The sequence below is a fragment of the Heterocephalus glaber genome, unplaced genomic scaffold (assembly GCF_053883595.1).
Source record: "Heterocephalus glaber isolate CG9 unplaced genomic scaffold, H.glaber_assembly_v1.0 deba00001781, whole genome shotgun sequence".
Taxonomy (NCBI): Eukaryota; Metazoa; Chordata; class Mammalia; order Rodentia; family Bathyergidae; genus Heterocephalus; species Heterocephalus glaber.
Window position 1 is genome coordinate 211,395 of NW_028258467.1, and position 21,379 is coordinate 232,773.

The 21,379-nt window shown below is 43.6% G+C and overlaps 1 protein-coding gene and 1 non-coding gene across 3 annotated transcripts in view; both read left to right on the plus strand.

Annotated features, from left to right (window-relative positions):
• The window catches only part of Snap29 (synaptosome associated protein 29), a 37,910-nt gene that overhangs the window by 11,593 nt on the left and 4,938 nt on the right, over window positions 1-21,379 (plus strand). The window contains exons 3-4 of one of the 2 annotated variants that reach the window (XM_013069322.3): window positions 9,470-9,555; window positions 17,925-18,027. In XM_013069322.3, coding sequence (XP_012924776.1) covers window positions 9,470-9,555; window positions 17,925-18,027 — 189 coding nt within the window. The remainder of the gene's footprint in view (window positions 1-9,469; window positions 9,556-17,924; window positions 18,028-21,379) is intronic. The other variant, XM_004874905.4, reaches the window with a different exon arrangement.
• LOC147820910 (U6 spliceosomal RNA) lies at window positions 16,904-17,010 on the plus strand. Its single transcript, XR_015448017.1, has one exon. It is a non-coding gene; the product is annotated as a U6 spliceosomal RNA (small nuclear RNA).

Sequence of the window (21,379 nt, forward strand, 5' to 3'; positions counted from 1 at the left end):
TTTTGAAGCATTTCAGATTTTTGGATTAGGGATTATTCAGCCTGTAGCACAGGAGAAAATAGAATATTCACTCATTTTGGATTAAGACATCCTCCTTGCGCAAAATCAGGACCAGAGCAAGCCCCTGGAGGAGTGGAAAGCAGATAGACTTGTGACTGGCACACTTCTACATTCTCTATGCCTCTTCCTGAGGCTCTTAGAGGGCTTTACAGTCCTGAACACTACTAGAAAAGCATGGCTCCAGCAGTGGTTTTCTTATTTTTATTTTTATTTTTATTAGTACATGTTTGCAGTACATGACGATTACATTCATCATGGGGGTTGGGACATGTACAAAACACATCTTAATTCTTTTTACATCCCCTTCAATTTTCTTTTGGAGCATCTGAAAAGCTCAAGCCTCTCTGACAAGGTCTTCTCAGCAGTGAGGCAGCCATAGTATTTTAGTGACCTGGGCCTCAAGGTGCCCAAGGTAACTTACCTTGCCAAGGCTTCTGCTCGTAGATCAGGCCCAATCAGTTGTGGTGTTCCTATCATCACTTACTACAAAAAACCAAGACTCTTAATTATTTATTCATACAGTACTAGGGATTAGCACACTACCACTGAGCAACCTCCCTAGTTCTTATTTTTTTATTTTGATACAGGATCTCACTAAGTTACCCAGGCTAGCCTTGAACTGGAAACTTTCCTACCTTCACCTCCTGAGTAGCTGGGATTACAGGCATGTTCTACCACACCTGGCACAGAACTTTTTTTTTTCTTTATTTTCCCCCTTCCTATATGACTGCCTATAATATTTCTTTTTTTGGGGGGGGTACCAGGGATCAAACTCGAGACCTTGCACTTGCGAGGCAGGCAGTAGAACCACAGAACTAAATCCCCAGCTATTTCTTTTTTTTTAATAGCGAAACATTTATTGGTACATTTTAGATGTACATAATGATAACACTCATCATGGGGAATTTCTGCCTGTACACAATACCTCTTGGCCCTTTTTTTCCAATTTTCCCCCCTTCCCTCAAGCCCTGCTCCCCTCCCTATGTATAAAAGCTTTGTTTCCACCCTGGGATTTAGCTCAGTGGTTCCGCCGCCTGCCTCACAAGTGCAAGGTCCCAAGTTCAATCCCTGGTAACAAAAAAAAAAAACTTTGTTTTCATTTTTTTCCTCCTTTTTTCACTTTTTTTTCTTGTCCCTTCCTTCCTTTCTCCTTCGTCCCTCCCTTGTTCCCTTTGCCATTTGAACATTTTCTTCCCATTTCCCAATATCTATTACACATTTAGTCCTTATTTCCTCTTTTCAATTTCTCACACAAGAGAAACAATGCAGTATTTTCGAAACTTTTTTTTTTTGGAAAAAAACAGGATCTTGCTATGTAGTTCAAGGTGTCTTTGAACTCACTATGTAGCCCAGACTGGCCTGGAACTTGCAGTGATTCTCCTGCCTCAGCCTACCAAGTACTGGAATTACAGGTGTGCACCACCACTCCTGTCTCAACAATGCAGTATTTAAATGTGTGTCTGATTTATTCCACCTAAGAGTATGGTCTAAAGGTGTATCCATTTAGCTACAAATGGCTGAAACTCGTCCTTCCTTATAGCAGAATAGTACTCCATTATGTAAAAAAAAACATGTTCTTTATCCATTTGTCAGTTGATGGACATTTGGGGTGTTTCCAAGAATTAGCTACTATGAACTGTTCTGCTATAAACATGGATGTGCATATATCACCATGGTAAGATGCTTTTCATTCTTTTGAGAAGATGCAAAGAAGAGGAATAGTGGGATTGTATGGAACCTCCAGTTTTAGTGTTTTGAGGACTCTCCACACTGATTTCCACAGTGGTTGCACCAGTCTATACTACTACCAACAGTGGAGAAGGGTTCCTTTTTTCCCCACATTCCCTCCAGCATTTGTTATTGGTTGATTTCTTAATAATAGCCATTCTTTGTGGAGTGAGATGGAATCTGAGTTGTTTTAATTTGCATCTCGCAAATGACCAGTGATATTGAACATTTTTTTCATATATTTATTTGCCATTTCTAATTCTTCATCTGAGAAGTGTCTCTTCATTTCATATGCCCATTCTTGGATTGGGCTTTTTAATTTTGAGGGTCCAATTTTTTCTTTGAGTTCTTTATATATTCTAGATAGTAGTCCTTTATCTGAGGAAGAGCTGGAAAAAAATTTTTCCCACACTGTGGGTTGTCTCTTCACTCTGTTGGTGGTTTCTCTTGCTGTGCAGAAAGCTTTTTAATAAGATGAGGTCCCACTTGTTGATTCTTTGTAATATTTCCAGTGACTGGGTTTCGTTCATGAAGTCCTTGCCTACTCCTAGTCCTCAAGCATTCTACCAATTCTCTCTTCCAGCAGATTTAGCATTTCTGTTTTAATATTTAAATCTTTTTTTTTTTTTTTTGGTACCAGGGATTGAACTTGGGACCTTGCATTTTCAAGGCAGGCAGCGGAACCACTGAGCTAAATCCCCGGCCCTAATATTTAAATCTTTCATCCATTTAGACTTTAGGTTAGTGCATGGTGAAAGATATGAGTCTAGTTTCAATCTTTGGCTTGTGGAAAACCAGTTTTTCCAGCACCATTCGTTAAAAAGGCTATCTTTCTTCCAGTGAAGGTTTTTGATCCCTTTGTCAAAGATAAGGTAGCTGAATATGTCTGGCGTTGCTTCTGCATCTTCTAATCTGTTGCACTGATCCTCAGGTCTGTTCTTTTGCCAGTACCATGCTGTTTTTATCACAGTAGCTTTTTAGTATAATTTCAGGTCAGGGATTGTGATGGTCCTTGCCTTGCCTTTTTTGCCCAGAATTGCCCTTGCAGGGCCAGGGATTTAGCTCAGTGGCACTGCACCTGTCTGGCAAGCACAAGGTCCTGAGTTCAATCCCCAGTACCAAAAAAAAAGAATCCCCTTTGCTGTTCTAAATCTCTTCTGGTTCCAAATGAATTTTAGGATTGGTTTTTCTAATTCTGTGAGGTATGTTGTTGGAATTTTGATCGAGATTGCATTAAATCTGTATAACAATTTTGGAAGTATGGCCAATTTCACTATATTGGTTCTTCCTATCCAAGAACAAGCGATATCTTTCCGTTTTCTGATATCCTCTTCAATCTCCTTTTCCAGAGTCCTGTAGTTTTCAAGGTAGAGGTCTTTTACTTCCTTCATTAGATTGATTCCTAATTATTTCATTTTTTTGGATGCTATTGTGAAAGGGGCTGTTTGCCCAATTTCTCTCTCAGTGAGTTTGTTATTTGTGTACAGAAAGACTATTGATTTTTGAGAGCTGACTTTGTATCCAGATACACTACTGAATTTGGTTATCAAATCAAGAAGTGTCTTCGTGGAGTTTTTGGGGTCTTCTATGTAGAGTGTCATGTCATACACAAATAATGATAATTTAATTTCTTCCTTTCCCATCCTTATTCCTTTTATTTCTGTATTGAACAAGCGTGGTGACAGTGAACATCCTTGTCTTGTTCCTGATTTTAGAGTGAAAGCTTTCAGTTTTTATTTTAGTATCATGTTGGCTGTTGGTTTGTCATAGATGGCTTTTACCAGATTGAGAGAAAGACTATCTGTACCAATTTTCTGTAGGGGTTTATGAATGTGTGTTGGACCTTGTCAAATGCTTTTTCTGCATCTATGGAGAGAATCGTATGGTTTTTGTCCTTAGCTCTGTTAATATAGTTTGTTATGTTTATTGATTTACATATGTTGAACCATCCTTGCATCCCTGGGATGAATCCACCTTGGTCATGATGTATAACCTTCTTGATGATTTGCTGCATTCTGTTTGCCAGTATCTAATTGAGGATTTTTGCATCTATGTTCATTAGGGAGATTGGCCTGTAGTTCTTTTTTGGTTGGATCCTTCTCTGGTTTTGGTATCAGGGTAATGCTTGCTTCTAGGAATGAATTTGGGAGTATTGCTTCCCTTTCAATTTTGTTAAAGAGTTTGAGAAGTAGCAGATTTAGATCTTCTCTAAATTTCTTGTAAAATTCAGCAGTGAATGCATCAGGGCTTGGGCTTTTCTTTGTTGGTAGATTTTTAGTTACATCTTTAATTTCATTGGCTGATACTGGTTTATTTAGAATTTCTATATCTTTATTCAGTTTTGGTAATTCATGTGTATCTAGGAATCTATCCATTTCTTCTGTATTTTCCATCTCATTAGAATACAGGTTCTCGAAATATGTATTAATGATCTTCTGGATTTCTGCAGGGTCTGTTATGATTTCACTGTTTTCATTCCTTACTGCATGGATGAGTCTTTTTTTTCTTTTTTTGATAAGGTTGGCTAAGGGTTTGTCAATTTTATTTAATCTTTCAAAGAACCAACTCTTCAATTCGTTGATTGTTTTTTTGTTTTGGGGGGATTTTTTTAGTCTCCACTGCATTAATTTCTGCTCTGAGTTTTATAATTTCCTTCCTCATATGAGCTTTGGGCTTGACTTGTTCTTCTCTTTCTAGAAACTTCAGGTTCAACATTAGGATATTTATTTGAGCCCACTCTTTTCTTGGTATGGATATTCACAACTATAAATTTCCCTCATAGGACTGCTTTCATTGTATCCCGTAAGTTCCAGTATATGGTATTGGCACTATTGTTTAATTGTAAGAAACTGTCTGACTTCTTCTTTAATTTTATCTGTGACCCATTGGTGGGTGACCATTGGAGGGTGTTATTTAATTTCCATGTGTTTATGAAGTTCTTGTGGGGTTTTTGCCGTTGATTTCCAATTTCATTGCACTATGGTCTGATAATATGCATGGGATAATTTTAATTCCTTTGCATTTATTTAAGCATGTTCTGTGAGCTAGTATGTGGTCTATTTTGGAGAACATCCCATGTACAGCTGAGAAGAATGTGTATTCTGAAGTTGTGAAGTAGAACACTGTGTAGACATCTACTAAGTCCATTTGTTCAAAAGTTTGTTTCAGTTCTAATATTTAATTGTTGATTTTTTGTCTAGTTGATCTGTCTGTTTATGGCACAGAACATTTAAGTTAAATAATTCTCACTAATTCAGCCATTACCCAAATGTGCATCATGGTGAATCTGTGGAGCTTTGTAAGTAAGGCCACTTCAGTGGCATTGCATGGTTCCTTCCTTCATGTGTCTTGAACACCCATGTCTGCAGACCTGTTACTGTGGCTGGGAGTCAAAACAGTAAGAACACAGTTCATCTCTTGGAGGGTATCATGAGGTAGATAGTCAACACAGATGCTGTGGAGGCCCCAAGAAAAGGAAGGGTTGACCATAGAGGGGAGGGGTTGACCTTAGAGGGGCACAAAGAAGATGACCTTTTGTATGGAATCATAATTACAGCATGCTCCACCAGTTGAAGTAGAGCTTAGTGGCAAACATGGGTACCAGGAAAAGCCAGGATTCTGAAGGGCAAAGGCTATTTCAAGAGTACAGCAGGGAGCTAGTGTATAGCTCTGTAGTAGAGGCTTTCTTAGCTTGAGGCCCTAGGTTCAATCCCAAGCATTGAAAAAAAAAAAAAGAAAGAAAAGAAAAAGAAGAAGAGCTGGGCATGGTAGCACAAGCCTATAATCCCAGTACTCAAGAGGCTGAGGTAGGAGGATCACCACGAGTCGAGTCCAAGGCTAGCCTGGCTATATAGTGAATTCAAAACCAGCCTACACTACAAAGCTAGACCCTGGAAAGAAAGAAAGGAGGGCCAGAGAGAAAGAGAGAGAGAAAGGAATGAAGGAAAAGAAAAGAAAGAAATAGAGAAAGGAAGGAGAGAGAGAAGGAGAAAGAAAGAAAAGAAAGAAAAGGAGGAAAGAAAGAGAGAAAAGACAGTAGGCTCTTGACATTGAGGTATGACCTGTATACTACTCCTCGGTCTCTACATAGTTTCCAAAATCACTACTGATTGCTTCTATGAGATGCAGTATGGTTAGTAACCTTTCTGTAGTCCTTTCAAAACCTTCAATCCATAAATCAGGAATATTGTCACTTAAAAGCTCTTAAAAATAAGTGTCTCCTGGCTATCATAACTTTCCGTGATAGCCTACACTGTGTTCCCCCCACACAGTATGTACCTTTACTCTTACCTTCTTTTTTTCTACTCAGACCAAGACCAAGATTGCTTTGCAGAGCCAGTTTCTCTCCTACTCTTCATTTTTGCTTTCTTGAATAAACTTTGCCACTGCTTAAAAAAGAAACTGTCTCCTAATCGAGTCATGCATTTCCTCTTTATGTCCTTCTCATATAAGCCCTCTGGTCTCTTTGCAGTCTTGTATATCTGTTAATAAGTCCCCTTTTTGGGGGGGGGTACTGGGGATGAAACCAGGACCTTAAGCTTGCCGAGCAGGTATGGTGCCACTTAGTTACATCCCAGCCCTTTTTGTTTGTTTGTTTGTTTATTTGTTTGTTTGTTTGTTATGAAACCCTTAAGGGCCATCTCTGGAGGCTTAAGTCTGGAGGCTTTGCTATGCTGCAGGCCTGAGGGCCTCCAAAACTCTTGGCCCATAGGACATGGGACTTGCTGGGGGGCAGGGCTTGTTTTTATGAGTAGAAAGTCATTAAAGACTTTCAACCAGAAGCCAGGCAAGGTAGTGGCACGGAGGAGGCTGAAACAGGATTGTTGTGAGTTCGAGGCCATCCTGGGTTACATTGTTCAAGACCACACCCAACTATAAAGCAAAACCCTGTCTCAAAAAAAAGACCTTTAACCAGAGAGGTATGTCAGGATCTCTTTACAAAAATGCCCGGCACCCATGAGAAGTAAGGATTTGAAAAGAGGAGGTCAAATTTGGCGAAGCCCGACCGACCTCCAATGCTGCTTGACAAAGTTCCAGCTGGGGGAAAAGGAGGGTGGAACACATCGTACCCTCATGTTTTATTTTTTCTTGCCCTAATGTTTACAATTGTTACTCTGGTCACAGGAATCATTGTATTTGTGACTAACAACATATTCTCCGTGAGGCAAATTGACAATGTTGTATTGAAATCTGATCTGGCTCACAAGTCCCAAATTCCTGTTTCTCTCAGTTCTATTGTCACACCCACTTCTTAAGAAACCTCTCCTAAAACCCCCTCTGTTTTCCTGCTACTGTAACTCCTTTCTTCTATTGATGACTTTCTTTTTACTAAAGGGGTCTTATAAAGAGATTGAAAGGACAGATTTTAGATGTAAGACACAGTGGGAAATGGGAAATAGAAAGAAAGTTAAGACAGATAAATACACTAAGGAGGCAAGTTACTCAGTTTTTCTCAAAGTACTGTAAACATCTCCTGCTTATGGACCATGAACCCAAATAACATTTAAGCAAGATGAATAGAGGTATAGAAAAAATAGAGAGCTAATAGCAAACTATATTAACCATTGTGCAGTTTCTCAAGGGCCAGCTGATGACCACAAGTTTGACATTTAATTAACTAAATCTTGCTTGTATCCCCGCTAATATAGAGATTTTGATTAAGTTACCTTCTGTTCTGCTTAGGTGTGGGTAAATAAGGGGACAATTGTAATTTTAAAATGTATTCATATGTTCAATGAAATGAATCAGCTTAGGAAAAATATACTTCGTTTAGTAAAAAATAACCTTTATTTCTATAGAAATTGCTAAGGCAACCTAAAATGTAAATATGTTCCTCCCAATGCCTCCTAGCCATTGCTTAAAGATATAAAAATAAATCAGACCCTGAGACTTCTCAGAGGGAACCTGCACATTGCTTGCGAAGGTTCTTTTCTCACTCGTCGGCCCGAGACCTCTCCCCTTCCTACCCTGCATCGACTGCAGCTGGTCTGCGGCACAAATTTAGAGCATTGACATAATCCACATAAGGACCATGTAAGGACAGAGAAAGGCAGGACATAACAGGCTAGATTTCTGGGATGCTTGAAGAGTGAGAGATCCAAAGGATATTTGTTTGCCCAGATTTCTAGCACTATGCAGAGGGGAAGGCAGAAATCAAGAACCAGGTGGGTGTAGTGATCCACACCTGTAGTCCTAGCTACTCAGGAGGCTGAGGCAGGAGGATTGCTTAAGACTAGGAGTTCAAGTCCAGCCTGGAAAACGGATATATCTTATCTCAAAAAAACCCCCAAAAAACCCATGGTCAGGCTGTTGTTGGATAGAGATGGAGAAGAACAGGCTGTTGGGGCACCCAGTCCTAGATGGAGGCACCTGCCATGCTCCCAGGGGTCCAACAGGGTGTCAAGCACAGTCTGGTCAATGCTAAGGTGCAAAGAGGAGTCCCTGTCCAAAGTCAGTCAGCATGTGAGGCTTTGTAGGTCAGGAAGCAAAACCAAAGATCTTTTGAAGAAACTTACCATATATAATGAGAGGAAAAAGACGACCAAAAAGTCTACAGATTTTTAGGGACTAACTCCAAAATATAAAAACAGGAAGCCGTGGTGGTGCGTACCTGTAATCCTGGCACTCAGAAGGCTAAGGAAGGGCTAGGGATTTAGCTCAGTGGTTTTGCTGCCTGCTGCGCAAGCACAAGGACCCAAGTTCGATCCCTGGTACCAAAAAAAAAAGAAGGCTAAGGAAGAGGATCGCCTTAAGTTCAATGCCAGCCTAGGCTACAGTGAGTTCAATGCCAGTCTGAAAAACATAGTGGTGGTGGTGGTAATAGTAGTAGTAGTATACATGTTTTTGGTAATTGAGCTTTACTAATAAGGAAAATGAGATTCTTTTTTTTCCCCCAGCACTGGGTATTGAATCTAGAGCCTTTGCACTGAGTTACATCCCCAACCCTTTTTTTTTTCTTTTTGAGACAGGGTCTTGCTAAGTTGTCTGGCCTAGACTCAAACTAACAGTCTACCTATCCTAACCTTACTCAGTGCTGGGATTACAGGCATGTGCTATCACACCCAGTGAGAAGAATGAAATTCTTGAGGTTCAAAACTAATGTTTCCTATTATCCAGTCCAGTAAAACTGGTCATCTATCTGTAAAGACCGTTTGTTGCTCATGGATCTCCAAAAACAAGAGATAGGCCTGGGGATTTAGCTCAGTGGTGCCGCCGCCTCCCTCACAAGCACAAGGTCCCAAGTTCAATCACCAAAAAAAAAAAAAAAAAAAAAAAGAATTTTACAATATGCGTATATTACCACAATTTTTTTAATTGGGTTACAAAAAAAAAAAAATAGTGGGCCAGCTTTGGCCCACAGGTCATAATTTGCTAACCCCTGATCTAAAGTACCCATTTGGTGGTTTCATCTACTTTCCATTCACCTGGTCCTAGGACTCCTCATTTGCCTATGCAAGGGGCACCCAACAAGATGGTGCACTTCTAAGGTAGTGATCTTCCAAAGCTCTCCATGAAGCTAACTATGCTGCCAAGAGGAGCTGTGGAAATCCCTGCTTTGGTCAGGAGTTTAGCACAGGGGAGGCATTTGATTTTCAGCTCACAGGCATCGGTTGGAAAGACTGAGGACACTGTCAGAGGTATTTTTTCCTTTTTAAATGTTTTCTTTTCCTTTTATCCAAAGATTGAAAGAAGCCATAAGTACAAGTAAAGAACAGGAGGAAAAGTACCAGGCCAACCACCCAAACCTCAGAAAGTTGGATGATGTAGGTGAGTAGGGACCTGTGTGCACACATCTGTACTTGGATCCTGAGGGGCCTCTATATTAGACCTTGAGGGCTGTGGGAAGCAGCTGCCTCTCTAGCATGAGACTCCAGCTGCTGGCATCCCATGTGCTAAAGAACCATGTGTGCTTTCAGAAAACGGTCAGTATTATATGGAGTTCCTTCCTCTCTCCCTCTACTCTGGACAGTGGACTAAGGAAGTGGGGGCCTGAGTCCCCTTGAAAATGAGCCTGCTGGGGCCGGGGATTTAGCTCAGTGTTTCCACCGCCTGCCTCTCAAGTGCAAGGTCCCGAGTTCAATCCCTGGTACCAAAAAAACCCAAAAAACAGTAGATCATGTACATGTACCAACTCCTCACAATGAATGTAATCAGTATGTACTAATAAAAATAAATAAAAGAATAACCCTTTTGGTAAGTATATTAGCCCTTAGAGCTGTCCATATCCTAATCTCCAGGAAATTTACAGTTATAGATAAAATTATAGTTGTTAATCAGCTGACCTTGAGATGGAGAAATTATCCTGTTAGCTGGGCTTAGTGTCATCACAAAGGTTCTTTATAAGTAGAAAAGAAGGCAGAAGAGAGAGTATTAGAAAGAGGTTCAAACCTGGTACACTGCTAGCTTTGAAGATAAAGGAAGCAGCCAGCTGCCAAGGAATGCACATGAGCTCTAAAAGCTGAAAAAGGCAAGGTCTCTGATTTTCCCCAAAAGCCTCCAGAAAGAACACAGCCCTGTTAATACCTTGAATTTAGCCCATTGAGACCTATTTGGAATTCCAACCTCCAGAACTGAAAGATAAGTTTGTGGTAGTTTGTCATGGCCCCAGGAAGAAACTAATAATCCCCAAGCCCAGGAGGAGAACAAGCAGCAGCTGAACATGCTAGATAGGATGTGTCTCAAGTCAAATCATCTCATTAATATCAAATGATAAATCTGGAAACATCTTTATCTGGGAAGGAATTTAGGCCCCTAGGAGCTGCCATAGACCTTAGAAAGCCAAGCGCATCAAAATGGTGCTAGAAACCAAATGTTGACTGTGATACCCTTGAAGAAGACAGGACCCATCCCAGCAACACCAGAACCTACTATGGATTCAAGCCTGGTGGCACATGCTTTTATCCCAGCAGTCTGGGAGGCTGAGACAGAAGGATCACAAATTAGAGTCTAGTTTGGGCAATTTAGCAACTTATCAAAAGCTTGTCTCAAAAAAATAAAAAGCTGGGTGTGGTGGCCCACACCTGTAATCCCATCATTTGGGAGGCAGAGACAGGAAGATTTCCACAGTTTGAGGCCAGCCTGAACTACACTGTGAGACCTTGTTAGGGCCAGTGGGCTGAAGGGAGGTCTGGTAATGCGAGGTTTCCAAAAATAAGAACACATGTGGACCAGACATTACAAAGCAGGAACCAAACTTTAATTTCTAGCACAGAACTTATAGTAGTTCTTTATCAGCTTACGAGACACAGTAAGACAAAACACTCTGAGTGACCTTGCAGGAGCCCCCATCATGCACCTGCACTAAACAATGGGATCGTGTCCTCAGGTGCCCAGGGTTTGACACATCTCACAGCAGGCCCCTACATTCCACCCTTTCAAAGATCACGGGGCTGCTACTTCTTGTAAATGGCACACAAGGTTGCCCCTTGTGTCCACAGCCCACAAAAGCAGTTCAAGGAACAACACATAACACATAGCAACCCCATTGATATTGCAGCACCACTGAGAGCTACCCAGTGCCAGGTGGATCCTAGGGATTCCCACCATTGGGTTAGGGGATCTTGTTGCAAGACCTGGATGGAAGACACTCCATATCCATCTCTTGTAAGGCCTCTTGTATTTGTTCCTTGTGGTCAGGAATAAAAACACAGCATTCTACATATAGAAGGGCACAAGTGCCTTCCTGTGCTGCAGTGAATAAATCCAGAGCCATACAGTTCTATAACACCACCTCTCTCATCTTGGACGTTTCATCCATGAGCAACATCAGAGACTGGCATGTGATATTTAAGGCCTGCACCATGTGTTGAGCTAGAGCTTCAACTTGGAGAGCTAAGTCTATAGTCCCTGCCCCTGGCACCAATGCTGCCACAGGATAAAACCACCAGGCCGCTCATGTGACCCAGTGACATCTGTGATATACAGCATCCCAATTGTGGGGTTTGACTGTCAGAGTGGGCCTGATAATACCCTTAATATAAGGACACCCCTACAGGCAGTGCTCCATCCAGTGCTTGGGGAAGTACAGCCAACCCATAGTGCCACAGACCTGTAAGACATCCACCATGGGCCAGTCAGTGGGGACTGTATCTATGAGCTTATGGCTATCCCATCAGGCATCTGTGTCATTCTTCCATAACATGTTGTTATACAAGTGCAGGGGTATCTATCCCTCTGTGTGATTTCCCACCAACACATTGACCTGTTAAATGCATAGTGGACCAATATCCAACAATATTACTTGATTCCCTGTCATCCACCCCCAACCATTATGCATCATGGGTCCCAGTCCTTGTGGGGTGGTTGTGCCTTTCCAGATCAGTGCCTCAACAGCCTGGCATCGCTGATCCCAGATGGGTCCAATCTGGTTCTGTTGTCCAGTTGCACAGACTGTCCAATGGTCACAATTTTCGGAAGGTCTTTGGCCATGTCCATAGAGAGTTCAGTGCACACCCAACAGTGCAGTTGCTGGTGCACACAAGCAAACGTGTGTGCCCAGGAGATGATGCTGTTAGCTTGACTCATCCTGATCCAAAGGACAGGGCAGAAAGAGAAACCATCTTAGGGAGGTCTTACCCTTCAGAGAGGATGCAGGCCACATATTCATCCTGCAATAGGCTGATGGCCAGGGTCATTTTACGTCCTGGTTTAGAATACCCCATTGCCACTGGAGGCAAGGGGGTTGGAGCCAGGTCTATCACCCCTAGGGGAATAGGCCAAGCAGCCACGATGTCACTTCCCTTTAGCGTGGTGGCCCCGGCATCAGTTGGAGAGCATACCAAGGCCTTCAGGTGCCATGTTGAAATCCAAGACTGCACCCCTATGTAGTGCAGTCCCTCCCACCAGGGCTCCAAGAGAAACACCTAATTCCTCAGCAGCGGGTCTGCGGGCCATTCCTAAGTCCATTGGTACTGGGTCCCTGGCTACATAGGCTCTAGTGCAGGAAAGATCAAATCCCCTTTTACTACCTTAGGACCTTACTCTGTTGGTCAAATGTGCAGAAGAGTAGCTATGCTTTCAAAAGGCAATCCAGTGGCCTGTCACCTATATGCTAGGGCTGGTCATTGAACAGTTGAACACCCTGTTATAAGGCCTATACCCACCTGATAAACTTTGGAGCCAAATAGGCCAGCTTAGGGCTGGGGATTTAGCTCAGTGGTTTCGCCACCTGCTGCGCAAGCGCAAGGACCCGAGTTTGATCCCCGGTACCAAAAAACAAACAAACAAATAGGCTAGCTTAGTTTTCAAGAGCCCATTATATCTCTCAGTCATACCAGCAATTTGTAGCTGGCAGGGCACATGAAAGTGTCAGGTAATGTCATTGTCTTTGGCCCACTGTACCTGAGTCCCTGTAAAGTGGCTTCCTCAGTCAGACGCTATTCCTAACAGCATCCCATATGCTGCAGTCAATCATTGTAATGCCTTAATGATATGGGCCTGGTTAGCAAATGGCACAGGGTAGGCAAAGCTTATATGTGTGGCAGTATCCACAGCAGTTAGAGCATATCTATGTCCCTGTGAGAGAGGCAGGGGGCTGATATAGTCTACCTGCCATTGCTGCAGGGGATGGGGTTCCCACGGTATTGCAGCCAATTATGTGGGCACCCTCCTCCTCCAAGGGGCCAGCTGAGCACATTGAGGGCAAGTATTCACTGCTGCTCTTGCCTCTGTGGGACTCACCCCATCACTGTGCTATAGCTTGCATGGTATGGGGCCTTACATGCCCCAGTTTCTTGTGGAACTAAGGCGCCACTGCTGAGGGTGGCCCTCGAAGGGCTGCTACCCTTGTCAAGGAGTCTGTTAAATCATTCCCTGGTGAAGGGAGAGGCCTATGTCCTGACACATTGTACACAACATATGTTATAGTCTGGCCACACTCCCATAAGTCTCACCATAACTCAGTACCCCATAGGAGTTGATGCCCTATCTGCCAGTCTTGGGCCACCCAGGTCAGTAACTAGAGTGTCAGCCTTCAGAATATGGCCCAACTATCTGTGCAAACATGCAGAGGTCATCCTCATAAATGACAAGTAACCACACTGCCCACAAGTCTGCCCATTGATTTGACTTGCCTATCCCAGCCTCAAACCAGAGTGTCTCTCTTCTGGGCTGGACAGCGACCACCGTCTATTGTGGGGTTGTGCCACAACTAGAGCCATCAGTATAGTATACCAGGCCTCACCCAGGGGTCTCTCCTTCCCTTCCACATAGGGACTAGAGGTCGTGACTGGTAACTCATCATCCTGTATAATTTCTTTGGCCATGTATGTCATGGGTCCCAGCACTGCTGCCAGTTCAGCCACTAGCAGGCTGGTGGAAAAGAGGCTCTTTGCTGTAGATATGTTCCCCATCATGCCAGGGTAGGGGCCTGGGCCACTCTACTCCTGGGATGGGACATCCATGTGCATACCCAGCCCTCTATTGGTTACTTAGTTTGCACTTCTACAGTCTATTCCCCCATGATTCCTTCACAGGCATCCAGAGCACCATATACTGCTGCTAACTGCTTCTTAACCTGCTTTCAGCTGTCTTCCACAACTGTGACCAAAAGCCAATAGGGTGCTTCCACCTCTCCTGCTTTTGCCACCAACCCCAGTCAGACCCACCCTCATCCATGTTTACCGTTGGGGTGAAAGGCAAGGTAGGGTCAACAACTCAAATGGCCTGTACTGGAGGGACTGCCCTCTTTGAGTCCTGGAATGTAGCTTCCACTGCATCAGTCCAGTACCATGTTGCACCCTTTCAAGTCATCTTACATAGAGGGCGCAACAAGGTGGCTAGGTGCAGAATTAAAGTCCACCAGAAACCTAGCAAGCCCACATACACTGTAACTGGTGTACAGTTGTCAGTCTGGGGTATGCTGGATCTTATCAGTTATTGCATTGAGGATAACTTTTGTCTTACCAGACCAGATAACACCCAAAAATTTGACAGATAAGCCGGGGCCCTGGACCTTTTCTTCGTTGATGGCCTACCCCCAGGCCAGCAGAACTTTACACTGTGTGCAGCAGTTTCCAAATCTGTAAAACAATCAGAAGTTAACATGACATCATCAACATAATGGAACAAAGAGACAGAGTGTGACTTGGTCCATGTGACCAGAGCCACTAGGACATGGCACAAAGGAGGGTTATGCAAATACCCTTGTAGCAATACTTGAAAAGTCCATTCTCTGCCCTCCCAGGTAAAGAGAAACTGGTCCTGACACTCAGGTATGATAGCAATGGAGAAGAATGTGCTGGCCAGGTCTACTACATAGTGGTATTGACCCAACATCAGTGAGCCGGTCATCAAGTCAGCAATATTGGGTACTGCCGCATGCAATGGAGTAGTCACTTTGTTCAGTTCCCGGTAGTTCACAGTCATTCTCTAAGTCTCATAGGCTTCTGCACAGGCCAAACAGGGGAATTGAAAGGACCTTGTGCGAGGTGTATCACCTTTGCTTCTTCCAACCTCAAAACAGTCTATCCTATTTCCTCATGAGCCCCAGGCTGCCGGTACTGCTTCAAACAGCCCAAGTTGCCTGTGGGAGAGTTAGTGGTGTGTGATAGGGATACCCTCAGATGATAGTTTTTATCACACAAATCCGCAATCTGAATTCTCCCTGTGTGGTGTCTAAGCTGGCACCAGTCAGTATGTCCATCCCCAGTATGTATTCAGCAACTGGGGAAACATAAACATCCTAGGGACTCAGGGCCAAACACCCAATGCCCCAACCTGCATACCCTTCTTGCATGCAGTGGGTCCTGTGAAATGGTCTGGGTTGCCATTGATCAGCATTTACTCGGCTCCAGTATCCACCAACACCAGTACACACTGCACATTTTTCGGGGACCAATAGTTAATTGCACATGTCTCCCAGGGGCCCTAGAAACTGTGTACCTCAGCCTGTCTCCTAGTCTAAGTAAAAGGCTGCCAGCTTTAGCTCATCTTGCTTCACAAGGGCTGCCTTTACCTTTGGGCCCATGGGCCAGTATTGCTGATCAGGGCACAACTGCCTCCACAAAGACAGCAACACATCTAAGGGCTGCTCCTCCAACTTCAGACTTGTGTATCCAAAGAAGATCCTGGAACTAGTCTCACTCGGATACAGACTATACACTAAATCCAGAAAGAGATGTTTCCCCCAAAAGACATAAATTGGAATGACAGAGCTTTTTTGTCTGTGTATGGTAATTGAAGTTCAAGGAACATTTTAGGGGTCAAATGTGCATTCTTTAACATTTCCACTTTGCTTAAGTGAAAAGATAGCCTAGAAATAAATTTCCAGAGGGCTGAAGTTATAGCTCAGTAAGTAAAGCACTTGCCTAGTATGAGCCAGGTCTTAGATTTAATACCCAGAGAGAAAGAGTTCTAAAAAAGCAAAAACTCATCCCTTCCCATAACATAACAATCTTTTTTTTTTTTTGGTACTGGGAATCGAACTCAGGACCTTGCACTTGCGAGGCAGGCAGTGGCACCACTGAGCTAAATCCCCAGCCCTAATCTTCTTTTTTTTTTTCTTTTTTTCTTTTTTTTTTTGGTACTGAAGATCGAACTCAGGTCCTTGCGCTTGCGCAGCAGGCAGCAAAACCACTGAGCTAAATCCCCGGCCCCTAATCTTTTTTTTTTTAATGAAAAAGGGTCTCACTAAATTTTGAACTTGAGATCCTTCTATCTCAGCCTCCCAGATTGCTGGAATTGCAGGCATGTGCCACCACACCCAGCTTAACTTTTATTTTATTTTGGTTTGATTTTGGGGTTTTTGGTTTGTGGGGGGGTTTTGTATTTTATAGAGTCTCCCTATGTAATTCAGGCTGACCTTAAACTCACTATGAAGCCCACACTGCCTTGAATTTACAGCGATCCTCCACCTCACCCTCCCAAGTGCTGGGATTATAGGCATACCCCACCATGCCTGGCTCTTAGCTTTTGATTTTTAAACCTTGTCTCTACTAGGTACAGTAACACACACCTGTTAGTCTCACCTACTCCAAAGGCCAAAGCAGGAGAATCACTTGTGCCCAGGAATTCAAGGCCAGCCTGGGCAACATTGAAGACCCATCTCAAAAACACACATACAGGAGGGAGGAAGACAGATGAGAAGGGAAAGGGGATTTTAAAAAGAATCAAGCTCGTGCTCACTTCGGCAGCACATATACTAAAATTGGAATGATACAGAGAAGATTAGCATGGCCCCTGCGCAAGGATGACATGCAAATTCGTGAAGCGTTCCATATTTTAAAAAAAAAAAAAGAATCAAGCTGGACAAGGACCCTAGTTCAATCCCCGGTACCAAAAAAAAAAAAAAAGAATCAAGCTGGGCCCCAGGGATTTAGCTCAGTGGTGCCCTTCCTGGCTCACAGGTGCAAACCGAGTTCAATCCCCAGTACCAACAACAACAACAAAAAACACATACACACATAAAAATAAATACAAGTAAATAAACCAAGCTAAGAGGTGTGGCTCAGTGGTAGAGTGTGTGTTTAGCATATGCAAGGCTATATGCTGGATTCAACCCCTAGCACCAAATCAATAGAGGAAAAAGAATACTTTATCTCCAGATCTTCTCCATGAACCTGTGTAATTTTGCATTGATACAGTTCCTCTGCCATACTATTTTTTATGTAATGTATTTTTCCAGAGCTTGTGTACAAGGATTGGACCAAGTGACCAGTTTTTTAAGGCAAAGTCTTGCTACATTACCAAACTTGTGGGATCAAGTGGTCTTCCCATCTCAACCTCCTGAGTTGGGGAATGGATGGAGAGACAGGATCTCACTACATAGTTTAGGCTGGCCTTGAACTCACTAAGTATCCCAGTCTGGCCTCAAACTTGAAGCAGTCCTCCTGCCTCACCCTCCTGAGTGCATGTCCCATCACACCCAGCTAGGTTAAGGGTCTTTGATCTCCCAAGGGCTGAGGAAGAGGCTGGACCCCTGCCCTGCCCCAAGTAAATGTCTCCCTCCTGCCCATGAGCTCCTCCCTCATGCATTGTATCCTTCCCTGTCCCTATGCCCCTGCATGGTCTCAGAGCCAGCCGCTGTTTTCCTTCTACTGATCTCCCAAATTGAGATCAGATTCATGATAGGACTGGGGGGTGGTATGACTCAATGCGGGATGTGGATTGACCATTCTGGTGTTTCTTTCTAAATTCAGACTCTCAAACTGGCTCTGCTGTGAATACTGAGGCTTACTCAAAAAACCCACACCTTCAAGCCTATCACCAGAAGATTGACAGCAACCTAGGTAAGACTGACAGGTATGCCAGCCTCTGTAAGTCACTTGTCCTCCATGCACACGGAGCAACTGGTTAGTTGCTCCCTCATTCCATGTCACTCCCCACAAAATCACTATCTCAGAAATCTATCCACTTCTCTCCTTTTACTTCCTTTAGTCCCACCAAGCCATCTTTACGTCTTACTTGGATCCTGACAGCAGCAGGGACCTAAGAATTCCTGTGAGGTCCTCAGCAGTGCAGCCTGCATCCCACCAGTTGCTCTGTCTTTCCCACCTGGCCACATGGTATTCTGGTTTCCTGCCCTGTGAAACCAGCTTCCCCTGAGGGATGAGAGGTGGGTTCCATGAGCCAATACCATGAAGCACTTAGAAAAGTGCCTGGCCTGGTAAGAGTTAGCACTCATGTTGGCACATGGCCAGAGTAATCTTTCAGAAAAGAACTTCAGGTTCTGAAACACTCTCGATGATCCCCCCGCAGTTAGGTTCCTTGGCCCAGCTTCTGTCCCCCTCCTACTCCCAACTCCCTTCCCTCATTATTGTGGGCTCCTATGAGCCTTGTGATCCTAGTTATTTCTTCCTCATGTCCCCATCTGCCTGAAGTGTCCTTCCTTCCTGATCTTTGCAGGCTGACCCCTTCTCATGCCACAAGGCCTGCTTTAATGTGCCGCCTTCTCAGAGTCACTCAGAACCCCAGTATTTCCACAGTGCTGCCATTTGTCATCCTCTGTCAGCAGCTTTATCCACTGTCTTACTAACCAAACTTATCACTTCCAGGAGGGCATGGGAATGTTGCAGGTTCTTGGGTTTTTCTGTTTTTGAGGTAGGTACTGAAGATTGGACCCAGGAATTTACACATGCAAGACACACATTCTAGCACAGAGCATCATCCTCAATCATTTTTTATTTTTTTAAATTTACTAACTGAACCAAGCCTGCCTCAGCCACCCAAGTAGCTGGGATCACTGATGTGTACAACCAGCAATGTTTCCATTTTGTCACCACTTTATTCACAGGACCCAGTAGAAGCACTTGATTTTTTATTTTGCTTTTTTGTTTTATTTGCAACAGGGTCCTTTATGTAGCCAAAGCTGACCTTGAATTCACTATGTAGCTTAGTCTGCCCTTCAACTCATGATCCTATTGTATTCCTCCCTCCTTCCCAACTCTTTTTTTCTGTCCTCCTTGGATTAAACGATGGTTTTAGTCTAATCTTTTTCTATTCTTTTTGTTGTTTTTTGTTTTCTTTTCTTTTGCAGTGCTGAAAACTGAATCAAGGGCCTTTGCACTAAGCTGTTTTCCCAGCCCTCTTTTTATTTTTTATTTTGAGACAGGGTCTCACTAAGTCACTAAGTGCCCAGGGTGAGGCTTGAACTTTCATTCCTCCTGAATCAGGTTCCCATAGTGCTAGGATTACAGGTGTGTGCCCTATCCCCATTTTTCTTTTGGCCATCTTGTGTAGCTCAATTAAGAGAAACAATTATAGAGTCAATAAATGCAGTCTTTCGGAGTATTAAAAAAATGTTTACAGGGCCAGAGATTTAGCTCAGTGGTTTCGCCACCTGCTGTGCAAGTGCAAGGACCTGAGTTCAATCCCCAGTATCAAAGGGAAAAAAAAAAGTTGACATAAAACATGGATTATAGAGAATAGACATAAGGGCAAATAAATAAAAGAACTGTATTTCCACCACCCACAGGTCACCACTGTTATCTTCCATGGGAATGTTAACTTGTTTTGTTTTGTTTTTTGAGATGGGGTCTTGCTCACTATGTTGCCCTGGTTACTCTTGTACTCCTGGACTCAAGTAATTCTTCTACTTTAACTTCCTGAATAGCTGGGACTATAGGCACATATCACCATCCCCACCTGTTAGCAACTTAGACCTACATGGCAGGTTTCCCCATCAGGAGCAGGGAAAAAGACCCATCCTAGTACTTTCCACATCCACAGACTTCTGCCCCAAGCCCCACCTACCCTTTGCCTTCACAGCCCAAGGAAGCCGCAGCCGTCTGTTCTGTCCTGTAGACTCTAGCCTCTGAAGCCAGAGACTTCTTTTCTCTAATGTAGAAGGTGCATCTGCCCAGTTCTGGCTTCTGAGATAAACCCAAAGAGGCTCCAAAGCCCCTTGTCCTTTATCAAGAGAAAGGGAATGTCATCAAACCATGATATCTTTGATGCCTGCTTCAGGGGAAGGGAAAAGGGAGACCAAAAAGGAAGCTGAGTTCAAGGAGTGAGCAGGATAAGGGCTGAGGCTGTCCACCACTGTACACTGTGCATTTGTCATTGAGGACTTGTAGCCTAGGCATGCACCCCAAAGCACATGGTGTAGAGCCAAGGTCGGAGGCAGGCAGCTGCCTCAGAGAACAGCCAGCTGGCCCTGCTGACACAGAGCCACACTGGCACTTTTACATACGCCTCTTTCTTTCCCACACAGTCCCCTTATCTTAGTGCTCCTGCAAGCCACCTCTGACTTCCACTTCCTTGCCTCACCAGGCTCTATCATGTTTTAATGTCTTAGTCTAGATGTTTGCCTGGCCTTCACTCCCTCAGATCCTGGGAAGCTCCCTGATGTGTGAGGTGGCCACATAGGTTTTACATGGAATACAAGGTCATGGATTTCAGTAACCTCAAGAAGCATAGAAGCCAAGTATGGTGGTATATGCCTCCAGTCTCAAGACTCAGGAAGCCGAGACAGGAGGATTGCAAGTTCAAGACCAGCCTGGACTACATAATGAGTTTAAGGCCAGTCTTGACTTATCTAGAAAAACCCTGTTTAAAATAAAAAATCTAAACCAAGAAGCATAAAACCAGAGACTTATAAAACAAAACAAAACTGATTTTGCTTAGAGTTGTGGTGCCAGTGATAAATACTTTCATCGGAACTAAGGACCACCTCTTCTATCTCATCTCTGGCTCTCCCAGCCCACTGTTCTCAAAACAAGGGCAGACAGCAGACTTGGGTGCATCACCCCCTACCTGAGTGTACATGCATGCGTGTGCACAAACGCATTTGAGCACATACACTCTGACAAAACTGAGAAGGAGGCTTGCCTACTCCCTTTTGGCAGAATCAGTTAAGACTCATCTCAGCAGTTAGTAAGCCCTGCTAGGGACAATAGAGTCCCTCAGCATGTCCTTCCCTCACCCCCACTCTCTCCATATCATTTTGGGATTACAGGCATGTACCACCACACGCAGCATTCTTTACATCATCTTGTACGAAGTATACTTTTCCTACTCCTAAAGCTGGCCACATCCTTGTAGACATTTATCCATCTTAAAAATGAATGTTAAACTGACCATAGTGGGACATGCCATAATCCCAGCTCCCCTAAGGCAGGGGAGTCACTTGAGTCCAAGAATGCAGGGCTAGCCT